This window comes from Melospiza melodia, unplaced genomic scaffold, assembly GCF_035770615.1.
Source record: "Melospiza melodia melodia isolate bMelMel2 unplaced genomic scaffold, bMelMel2.pri scaffold_151, whole genome shotgun sequence".
Classification (NCBI taxonomy): Eukaryota; Metazoa; Chordata; class Aves; order Passeriformes; family Passerellidae; genus Melospiza; species Melospiza melodia.
In genome coordinates this window covers 157,056-167,706 of record NW_026948514.1, presented here as the reverse complement: position 1 = coordinate 167,706, position 10,651 = coordinate 157,056, and the positions used below count along the sequence as shown (strand labels likewise).

The 10,651-nt window shown below is 54.5% G+C and overlaps 3 protein-coding genes across 3 annotated transcripts in view; 1 reads left to right on the top strand and 2 right to left on the bottom strand.

Moving 5' to 3' along the window:
- Positions 1–131: 131 nt before the first annotated feature.
- On the bottom strand, positions 132–4,922 carry ETFB (electron transfer flavoprotein subunit beta). The gene is made up of 6 exons (XM_063182129.1): positions 4,763–4,922; positions 3,919–4,077; positions 2,196–2,348; positions 1,954–2,016; positions 1,320–1,478; positions 132–746 (listed from the first exon to the last, which is right to left on the bottom strand). The coding sequence occupies exons 1-6, from the start codon at positions 4,817–4,819 to the stop codon at positions 573–575; spliced, it is 765 nt and encodes a 254-aa protein (XP_063038199.1). The 5' UTR covers positions 4,820–4,922; the 3' UTR covers positions 132–572.
- A 10-nt stretch (positions 4,923–4,932) lies between these two features.
- LOC134433247 (nonsense-mediated mRNA decay factor SMG9-like) lies at positions 4,933–10,048 on the top strand. Its single transcript, XM_063182121.1, has 7 exons — positions 4,933–4,941; positions 5,674–6,276; positions 6,915–6,986; positions 7,104–7,347; positions 7,934–8,031; positions 8,698–8,810; positions 9,890–10,048. The coding sequence occupies exons 1-7, from the start codon at positions 4,933–4,935 to the stop codon at positions 10,017–10,019; spliced, it is 1,269 nt and encodes a 422-aa protein (XP_063038191.1). The 3' UTR covers positions 10,020–10,048.
- Positions 10,049–10,055: 7 nt separating this feature from the next.
- Positions 10,056–10,651, bottom strand: part of RBM42 (RNA binding motif protein 42) — a 5,919-nt gene continuing 5,323 nt past the window's right edge. Inside the window, exon 4 of the mRNA XM_063182120.1 lies at positions 10,056–10,070. Within this exon, the coding sequence (XP_063038190.1) occupies positions 10,056–10,070 (15 nt within the window). The remainder of the gene's footprint in view (positions 10,071–10,651) is intronic.

Below are 10,651 nucleotides of genomic sequence, written 5' to 3'. Positions count from 1 at the left end.
CAAACTGGTTTATACTGGACGCACCCGCAGCAAAACCCTCGCAAAACCAGTAAAATCCAGTAAAACTGGGCCAGGGTATGGCCCCGCCCCCGCTCCTTGAAGCCACGCCCCCACAACAGAACGCGATGACGTCATAGACTGGCCACGCCTTTATTGGGGCGGGGGAAGGCACTGAGGGGAAACTGGGCCAGACTGGGATGAACTGGGATGAACTGGGAGGGACTGGGATGAACTGGGAGGGACTGGGATGAACTGGGACGAACTGGGAGGGACTGGGATGATCTGGGACAAACTGGGACGAACTGGGATGAACCCATGTGAACTGGGAAGGCACTGTGGTGAACTGGCATGAACTGGGAGAGCACTGGGATGAACTGGGATGAACTGGGACATCACTGGGATGAACTGGGTTGTACTGGGACGAACTGGGAGGCACTGGCGTGTCAGATCCGGCCGGCGTGCCTCAGTTTCCCCAGCAGGCTCCCCCCCCAGTAAGGGGGACTGGGACGAACTGGGACGGTTCAAGGACGGCACTGGGGCTGTACTGGGACGAACTGGTCTGTACTGGTGTGTCAGATCCGGCCGGCGTGCCTCAGTTTCCCCAGCAGGCTCTCCACGCTCTCCACCTTCTCCCCCCCGGCCCTGGGGGGCGGCTCCTGCACCTGCAGCACCTTCAGCCGGGGGGGCCCCGCGGGCACCCCGAGATCGGCGGCCGGCAGCACCTCCAGGGGCTTCTTCTTGGCTTTCTGGGGGGGATGAAAAGTGGGGATTTATTGGGGATTTATTGGGGATTTATCGGGGAATTATTGGGGATTTATCGGGGAATTATTGGGATTTATCGGGGATTTATTGGGGATTTATCGGGGAATTATTGGGGATTTATTGGGGAGTTATTGGGGATTTATCAGGGAATTATTAGGGATTTATTGGGAATGCATCGGGGATTTATTGGGGATTTATTAGGGATTTATTGGGAATGCATCGGGGATTTATTAAAGATTTATTCGGGATTTATTGGGAATGCATCGGGGATTTATTGAGAATTTATTGGGCATTTATTGAGGATTTATTGGGGATTTATTGGGAAATTATCGGGGACTTATTTGGGAATTACTGAGGATTTATTGGGGATTTATTGAAGATTTATTGGGGATTTATTGGGAAATCCCATTCCCACTGACCCCAGGCACCCCGGACAACAGGTCTACCCCCGTTGCCCGCTATGGGAACCCCCACAATTGCGGGGAATTTCCGGATGATCCCGGGGTTTTTGGGGGGTTTTTGGGGGGTTTTTGGGGGTTTTTGGGGCGCCCCCTCACCATGATGTTGGGCAGGGTGGCGTAGCGGGGCTCGTTGAGCCGCAGGTCGGCCGTGAGCACGGCCGGCAGGCGCAGCCGCAGCGTCTCCAGGCCCCCGTCCACCTCGCGCTCCACCAGCACGCCGCCCGACTCCAGCTGCACCCGCGAGGCAAACGTGCCCTGCCAGGACCAGTTCGAACTGGGATTGGACCGGTTTGAACTGGGGAGCCTCCCAGTATGAGCTGGGATTCTCCCAGTATGAGTTAGACCCGCCCAGTATGGACTGGGCCTGTCCCAGTATGGACTGGGCCCCCCTCAATTTCATACCCTCAGGGGTGAATATATCCCACAATCCCCCGCGACTCGGGGGTGAATATATCCCACAATCCTCTACGACTCGGGGTGAATATATCCCACAATCCCCCGCGACGTAGGGGTGAATATATCCCACAATCCCCCGCGACGTAGGGGTGAATATATCCCACAATCCCCCGCGACTCGGGGGTGAATATATCCCACAACCCCCCCTTTACCGCAAGGGATTGTGGGATTTACCCCCCCCCCCCCCCCCCCATTTACCGCAGAGGATTCTGGGATTTATCCCCCCCATGAGGGGGGGATGTATCCCATGGTGCCCCGCGCGCGCGCGGCCTACCTGCGGCCAGTCCAACATGGCGGCCAGGAGCTGCCCGGTCTGGTTGCAATCGTCATCGATGGCCTGGGGTGGGGGGGACAAAACCGATCGATAGGGGATCGATAGGGATTTATTGGGGTCTGTGGAGGATCTAGAGGGGTTCTAGAGGGGTTCTAGAAAGTTCTATTGGGATCTATAGGGGATCTATAGGGGTTTATAGGGAATCAATAACTGATCAATAACTGATCAATACCGATCAATACCTGCTTGCCCAGCAGCACCAGCTGCGGCTGCAGCTTCTTCACCAGCCCCGCCAGGGCCGTGGCCACCTCACGGGGCCCCGCGGGCGCTCCCTCGGCCAGCTCGGCCAGCACGGCCCGGTCAGCGCCCATGGCCAGGGCGGTGCGGAGGGTCTCCTGTGGGCAGGAAAGGGTTAAAAAGGGACCAAAAATAGCCCAAAATCAGCCCAAAAATAACCCCAAAAATCCACACAAAAATACCCAAAACTAACCCAAAAATAGCCCAAAATCAGCCATGGCCAGGGCAGTGCGGAGGGTTTCCTTTGGGCAGCAAAGGGTTAAAAATGGACCAAAAATACCCCAAAATTAACCCAAAAATAACCCCAAAAATCCACAAAAAATACCCAAAAATACCCCAAAACCAGCCCAAAATACCCCAAAAAATCCAATAAAAAATAACCCAAAAATAGCCCAAAATCAGCCATGGCCAGGGCGGTTCGTACGGTTTCCTGTGGGACAGAAAGGGTTAAAAACTGACCAAAAATACCCCAAAATTAACCCAAAAATAACCCCAAAAATCCACAAAAAAATACCCAAAAATAACCCAAAATTAACCCAAAAATAACCCCAAAAACGGTCCAAAAATAACCCCCAAAATGGCCCAAAAATAACCCAAAAAACGGCCCAAAAAACCCCCACAAAAACAGCCAAAAATCAGCCCAAAAAATCCCAAATAATGCCCCAAAAATCCCCCCCCAAAAACCCAAAATCACCCAAAAAATGCCTCAAAAATACCCTAAAAATACCCCCAAAATGCCCTTTCTAAAACGCCAAAATTACCCCAAAACCACCCAAAAAAATGCCAAAAAATACTCCCTAAAAACACCTCAAAATTACCCCAACAATGCCCAATCAATGCCCCCAAAAATGCCCCAAAAATGCCCAAAAAACCCAAAACCAACCCAAAGTCACCCGAGGTGTGCCCAAATCCCCAAATTTCCCCCCAAAATCCCATTTTTTGCCCATTTTTCACCATATTTTCACCATTTATCCCCATTTCAGTGCGCCCAGGTGTGCCCGGGTGTGCCCAGGTGCCCCCAGCTGTGCCCAAATCCCCAAACTTCCCCCTAAAATCCCCATTTTTTGCCCAATTTTCACCCAATTTTTCACCATTTATCCCCATTTTAGTGTGCCCAGGTGTGCCCAGGTGTGCCCAAATCCCAAATTTCCCCCGAAAATCCCATTTTTTGCCCAATTTTCACCATATTTTCACCATTTATCCCCATTTCAGTGTGCCCAGGTGTGCCCAGGTGTGCCCAGGTGTGCCCAGGTGCCCCCAGCTGTGCCCCAATCCCCAAACTTCCCCTAAAATCCCCATTTTTTCACCACATATCCCCATTTTAGTGTGCCCAGGTGCCCCCAAGTGCCCCCAGGTGTGCCCAGGTGCCCTCAGGTGTGCCAGGTGCCCCCAGCTGTGCCCAACTCCCCAAACTTCCCCCTAAAATCCCCATTTTTTCACCACATATCCCCATTTTAGTGTGCCCAGGTGCCCCCAAGTGCCCCCAAGTGCCCCCAGGTGTGCCCAGGTGCCCTCTGGTGCCCCAGCTGTGCCCAGCTGTGCCCAAACCCCCAAACTCCCCCCTAAAATCCCCATTTTTCCGCCGTTTTTCACCCGATTTTCACCAAACTTTCACCGTTTCCCCCCCGGATTTCGCCACCTCGGTGCCCCCGGGTGTGCCCGCCTCACCTGGCACGCCTTGGTGCCCAGGCTGGCGGCGATGACCTCGCTGGCCGTGCCCGCCTCGCGCAGCCGGACGGCCTCCTCCAGGGCGATCTCGCAGAAGGGGTTCAGCGAGTGCTTCACGCCCTGCGTCTGCACGGAGCCCCCGCCCGGCGCCACCCGCACCTGCGGGCACCGCGGGCACCTCAGCGCGGGCACTGCCAACCCGGGGCTTCGGGGATTTTTTTTGGGATTTTTTGCGATTTTTTTTTGGATTTTTTTTGGATTTTTTTTTTTATTTTTTGCGAATTTTTTTTTTATTTTTTGCGATATTTTGGGGGGATTTTGGGGGTTTTAGGGTGCCCGGATGTGCCCAAGTATGCCCAGGGTGGGCACTGCCACCCCGGGATTTTTTGCGATTTTTTTTCTGATTTTTTGTGATTTTTTTTTTATTTTTAGCGATTTTCTTGGGGGGGATTTGGGGGGTTTTAGGGTGCCCAGGTGTGCCCAGGTGTGTGCCCAACACTCAGACTAAAAACGGCCACAAGATTTGGGATTTTAAAAGATTTTTTTGGGATTTTATTTGGGTTTTTTTGTGATTTTTTTTTTTGTGATTTTTTTTTTGCGATTTTTTGCGATTTTTTTTACTTTTTTGGGGGGATTTTTTTTTTATTTTATTTTTTGGGGGTTTTATGATGCCCAGGTGTGCCCAGGTGTGCCCCCAAAAAAACCCCAAAAATCCCCCTAAAAACCCCCAAATTTCGGGATTTTGGGGCTCCCTGGGCGGTGCCAGTCTTGGGGATGGCTGTGAGGGTTTGGGGGTGCCCAGGTGTGCCCAGGTGTGCCCAGGTGTGCCCAGGTGTGCCCTTACCTTGACAGCAAAGTCAATGACGCGCTTCACCCCCACGAGCACGCGCAGCGCCGCCATTGCTGCCAGGCCACGCCCCCTGCCCCCCGGAAACCACGCCCACAAACGCCTCCGAACCGGTGACGTAATGCCGGCCGCGACGCCACGCCCACAAGGGCGATTAAAATGACGTAATGGCGAGTGTAAGCCACGCCCACTGTGGCAGTGTTGAATGGATGGGGGCGTGGCCTGAACACCCTGACGGCTTTTGTTTATTCTTTTAAATATTTTTTTAAATATTATAATTTTTACTTTATTAAAATAGAAATTTTAGAACATTTTGGTGAATTTTGAAATTTTTTGGGGATTGTTTTGGGGTTTTTTTAAGGGAAGTTTCAGCACTATTCGGGGATTTTTTGGGGGTTTTTAAAGAGAACTTTTGGAACCTTTTAGGGATATTTGTGGGGAGCTTAAAAGATAAATTTTGGCACTTTTCGGGTTTCTTTTAGAAATTTTGGGGGTTTTTAAAGGGAAATTTTGGGACATTTTGGGCATTTTTATGGGAATTCTTGGGGGGGTTTTAAAAAGAAATTTTGATATTTTGGGCGGTTTTTAAAGTGAAATTTTGGGATTTTTGAGGGAATTTGGGGGGGGGGGATTTTTTGGATTTTCGGGGTTTTTTGGAGGGTTTTTGTTACGTCCTCCACGGCTCCGCGCATGCGCACAGCCACAGGCCACGCCCCCTTCCCCTCAGGCCGCGCGCGCGGGCGGGAGCAGCGGGAACGGATCCGGAAACGGCCTCAGGAGCCCTCAGGGGCTCTGGGAGCCCCCAAAACCTCCCCGGGATCCCCAAAACCTTCCCGGGGACCCCAAAAATCTCCCCGCGTCCATTAAAACCTTCCCGGGGACCCCTAAAACCTCCCCGGGACCCATAAAACCCTCCCGGGAACCCCAAAAACCTCCCTGACAGCCGCTCGGGGCCTCGCCGGGACCCCCTCAGGAGCCTCCGGGACCCCCTCAGGAGCCTCCGGGACCTCCAAAAGCCTCCCGGAACCCCCTCAGCAACCTCCGGGACCTCCAGAAGCCTCCCCGGGACCCCCTCAGGAGCCTCCGGTACCCCCGGGATCCTCTCCGGGACCCCCTCAGGAAACCCCGGCACCCCTCAGGACCCTCCGGGACCCCCTCAGGACCCTCCGGGACCCCCTCAAGTCCCTACGGGAGTCCCTCAGGACCCTCAGAAACCTCCCGGGACCCCCTCAAGACCTCCGGGACTCCCTCAGGAGGATCTGGGAACCTCTCGAACCTCCCCGGGTCCCCCTCACGACCCTCAGGGACCCCCTCAGGACCCTCCGGGACTCTTCAAGACCCTCCGGGAGCCCCTCAGGACCCTCCAGACCGTCCCCGGGAGCCGCTCGGGGCCCGGAGCCGCCCCGGTGCCGCCGCCATGTCGGACTCCGGGCAGAGCCCCGCCCCCGGCGCGCGGCGCCGCTGCTGGAACCGAGAGAAGGAACCGGAGGAGGGGAGGCGGAGAGAGGAGGGTGGGCGGGGCTAAGGGGGTGGGGCTTGGGGATGATTGACAGCGGTTGTGTGGGGAGTGGGGCCGGGCTTGGGAATGATTGACAGTGGTTGTGAGGGGAGTGGGGCGGGGCTTGGTAATGATTGACAGCAGCTCTGTGGGGAGTAGGGCAGGTTTGGGGTTGATTGACAGCGGCTGTGTAAGTGAGGCGGGGCTTGAAAATGATTGACAGCAGCTCTGTGGGGAGTAGGGCGGGGCTTGGGTATGAGTGACAGCAGTTGTGTGGGGGATGGGGCGGGGCTTGGGGTTGACTGACAGCAGATATGTGGGGGCAGGAATTAGAATTGATTGACACTTGTGTGGGGCGGAGCTTGTGGCTGATTGACAGCAGCTGCAAGGGGTGGGAATTATGGAGAGGGCAGGGCTTGAAAATGATTGAGAGCACCGGAGAGAGGGGCGTGGCTTAGGAATGATTGACAGGAGATGAATGGGGTGGGCTGGGAGTTGGGCGTGATTGACGGGTGTGGCACATAGGAGGCGTGGCCTAGAGTCCTATAAAGAACAATGAGAGGCCGGACAGGGGGCGTGGCTACACCTGAGTGGGCGTGGCTGATTGTGAGCATGGTGGGTGTGGCCTAACAGACATTGCCCCGCCCACAGGAGCTGGGGGAGGAGCCAGCAGGGACGCTACAGAAGACGCCAATCATCCTGGCCAAGCCCCCTGCAGAACGGGTGAGCCTGGGGGGCGTGGCCACTATCCAAGGGGGTGTGGCTACACCTAAAAGTGGCTGTGGCCCCTCCCACCTGTTGTAGCCACGCCCCATGACGTCATTTTCTATTTTTTCCCAGCAGCAGCTGCCTCCGGCCGCCCCCAAGGCGGGGCCAGCACAAGCCCCGCCCCCTCCTGCGCCGGCCCCGCCCATCGTGCTGATGAAAGCACGGGGGGAGGAGGGTCGGGGAGGGGGCGGAGCCTCGGCAGCACCAGGGGAGGGGCCACAGCAAGCCCCGCCCACCGAGAGGGAGGGGCCACGCCCCACCCAACCTGTCTATCAACTGCACAGCCGGGGCTTGGCCCCGCCCGCCGCGCTGGACCGTGAGTGGGCGGGGCTTAAAGGGGCGTGCTCTGAGGTGGGGTGTGGGAGGAGCTAAAGTGGGCGGGGCTAAATGGATTGGATTAGGTGTGGAAAGAGGCGGGGATTTAGGGGGCGTGGTCAATTGGAGGTGTGGTTGTGGGTGTGGTCATGGTGGGCGGGGCTAAAGGATGAAACTAATGGAGATTGGGTGGAGAAAAGGGGCGGGCTTCAGTTTCTGGGCGGGGCTAAAGAATGAGGCTCAAGATTATTGGGCAGACAAAATGGGCGTGGTTTGGCTTGGAGGTGTGGCCAAGACTGGGTGTGGTTATTGGGGTGTGGCCAGTTTGTGGGCGGGGCCAAAGATTGAGAGTCAATGGGATGAATTAGTCAAGAGGGGTGTGGTTAGGTCTGTGGGCGTGACCAATTTTGGGTGTGGTCCCTGTGGGCGTGGCCAACCCCAAATTTCACTTCAATTGTGGCGCTAAAGCGTTCAGAGCTTTTAATGGGTGCGGCCAGCTTTATGCAAATTACATAAAAGTGGGTGGGGTTTTTCACCCGGTGGGCGTGTCCCCAAGTGGGCGTGTCCCCCCTTGGCCCCTCCCCCAGCTGCCCAGGCCCAGGCCCGGCTGGCGGCGCCCGAGAAGATGAAAAGCAGCATCAAACTGGTGGACGAGCAAATGAACTGGTGCGACAGCGCCCTCGAGGTGGGCGGGGCTTCAACGGGGTGGGCGGGCTTCGAGGGGGCGGGGCCAGGACCCTCCCTGTTGTTCCTAGTATGGGCTGGGGGCGGGGTTTAGTGTGGTGGGCGTGGCTTGGGAACAACACAATAACTCCCAGTATGGGCTGGGGGCGTGGTTTAGTGTGGTGGGCGTGGATTGGGAACAACCCAATAGTTCCCAGTATGGGCTGGGGGCGGGGTTTAGCGCGGTGGGCGTGGCTTGGGAACAGCCCAGTAACTCCCAGTATGGGCTGGGGGCGGGGTTTAGTGTGGTGGGCGTGGCTTGGGAATAACCCAATAACTCCCAATATGGGCTGGGGGCGGGGTTTCATGCGGTGGGCGTGGCTTGGGAACAACCCAATAGTTCCCAGTATGGGCTGGGGGCGGGGTTTAGTGTGATGGGCGTGGCTTGGGAACAACACAATAACTTACAGTATGGGCTGGGGGCGGGGTTTAGTGCGGTGGGCGTGGCCTGGGAACAACCCAATAACTCCCAGTATGGGCTGGGGGCGGGGTTTAGTGCGGTGGGCGTGGCTTGGGACCCTTCCAGTGCCTCCCATTCATACCGGCTGTGCCGGGGGCGGGGTTTAGCGGGGTGGGCGTGTCCGGGGGCGTGTCCGGGCCCCTCCCAGTGACTCCCAGTTTGTCCCAGTTCCTGCTGGAGCAGACGGACGTGCTGGTGGTGGGAGCGCTGGGGCTGCAGGGCACGGGCAAATCCACGGTGATGTCGCTGCTGGCCGGGAACCAGCCCGAGGAGGACCCGCGGTACTGGGACGGACTGGTTTATACTGGGAGGGGGTCCGGGTGGGCTGGGATGCACTGGTTTATACTGGGGAATGGTTAAAGGGGGATTTGGGGTTACTGGTTTATACTGGGAGGGACTGGGAGGGACTGGGAAAGGGTTAAAGGGGGATTTGGGGTTACTGGTTTATACTGGGAAGGACTGGGAGAGGATTGGGGGGAACTGGTTTGTACTGGGAGGGACTGGGAAAGGGTTAAAGGGGGATTTGGGGTTACTGGTTTGGACTGGGAGGGGATTCGGATATACTGGGATATACTGGTTTATACTGGGAGGGGGTTCGGGTGTACTGGGATATACTGGTTTATACTGGGGAACGGTTAAAGGGGGATTTGGGGTCACTGGTTTGTACTGGGAGGGACTGGGAGAGGATTGGGGATGGACTGGGAGGGATTGGGATCAAACTGGGATGAACTGGGAGGGACTGGGAAAGGGTTAAAGGGGGATTTGGGGTTACTGGTTTATACTGGGAGGGGATCTGGATGTACTGGGATATACTGGTTTATACTGGGGAATGGTTAAAGGGGGATTTGGGGTTACTGGTTTGTACTGGGAGGGACTGGGAGGGGATTGGGGGGAACTGGGATGGACTGGGATCAAACTGGGATGAACTGGGAGGGACTGGGAAAGGGTTAAAGGGGGATTTGGGGTTACTGGTTTATACTGGGAGGGACTGGGAGGGGATTCGGATATACTGGGATATACTGGTTTATAGTGGGGAACGGCTAAAGGGGGATTTGGGGTCACTGGTTTGTACTGGGAGGGACTGGGAGGGGATTGGGCATGGACTGGGAGGGATTGGGATCAAACTGGGATGAATTGGGAGGGACTGGGAAAGGGTTAAAGGGGGATTTGGGGTTACTGGTTTATACTGGGATTGGGATGACCTGGGAGTGGATTTCAGGCTCTAAAATGGGCAAAAAATGGGATTTTCTCCGGGTTTTTTCTGCTTTTGCGGTCCGTACCGGTCCATACCGGTCCACACTGGTCCATACCGGTCCATACTGGTCCATACTGGTCCGTATTGGTCCGTACTGGTTTTCAGGTCCTTCGTGTTCCGGCCGCAGCCGCCGGAGCTGCGCGAGAGGGGCGGGGCTCAGACCGGGGGCATCGACCTCTTCATCACCCAGGAGCGCGTCCTGTTCCTGGACACGCAGGTAATTAACGCTAATTAGCGCTAATTAACCTTAGTTACCCTTAGTTACCCTGGTTTACCTGTTACCTGTCTGTAATCGATTGTTGTCTGGCTTTAAGTGCTGTTAATTGGCGTTAATAGGATTGTAGATATTGATTATTAGTCCAAAAATTAGCCTAAATGCTGATTAACTTGGGTTAATTAAGCTTAATTATTGAGTTAATAGTACTAATTAGATTGAAAGTACCTTAGTTGCAGTTCATTCGTTTTAATTAGTTGGTTAATAGTGTTAATTACTCAAAAATAGTAGTTCATAACAATAATTAGTAGTTAATAATAATTAATAATTATGCAAAAAGTAATTTAGTTGTGCTTAATTAACTTTAGTAGGTTAATTAATAGGGCTAATTAGCCTAAAAGTAGCTTGAAAGTACCTTAGTTGCTCTTAAATAACTCTAATTAGTTTATAAATATAATTGATTATATGAAAAGCCCTTTAATAGTGGTTAATTACCTTTATTTATTCCATAATTGGTGTTGGTTTAAGGATTTAATTAGTTACTTTAATTACCATAATTAGCCCAGTTTTAATCGCCGCAATTACTGTAATTTCTCCGATTAACGGGCCCTAATTATCATAATTATCCCAATTACCATAATTACTCCAATTAA

Bases quoted from the DNA above. Each gene is read 5' to 3' on its own strand.
- ETFB (XM_063182129.1), bottom strand. From the start codon at position 4,819: ATGGCGGCGCTGCGCGTGCTCGTGGGGGTGAAGCGCGTCATTGACTTT. The intron at 2,349-3,918 runs GTGAGGCGGGCA...TCCTGCCCACAG, and splicing joins TGGGCACCAAGGCGTGCCAG to GAGACCCTCCGCACCGCCCT. The intron at 2,017-2,195 runs GTATTGATCGGT...CCCCCACCCCAG, and splicing joins TGGTGCTGCTGGGCAAGCAG to GCCATCGATGACGATTGCAA.
- LOC134433247 (XM_063182121.1), top strand. The intron at 8,032-8,697 runs GTGGGCGGGGCT...AGTTTGTCCCAG, and splicing joins GGTGCGACAGCGCCCTCGAG to TTCCTGCTGGAGCAGACGGA. The intron at 8,811-9,889 runs GTACTGGGACGG...ACTGGTTTTCAG, and splicing joins CAGCCCGAGGAGGACCCGCG to GTCCTTCGTGTTCCGGCCGC.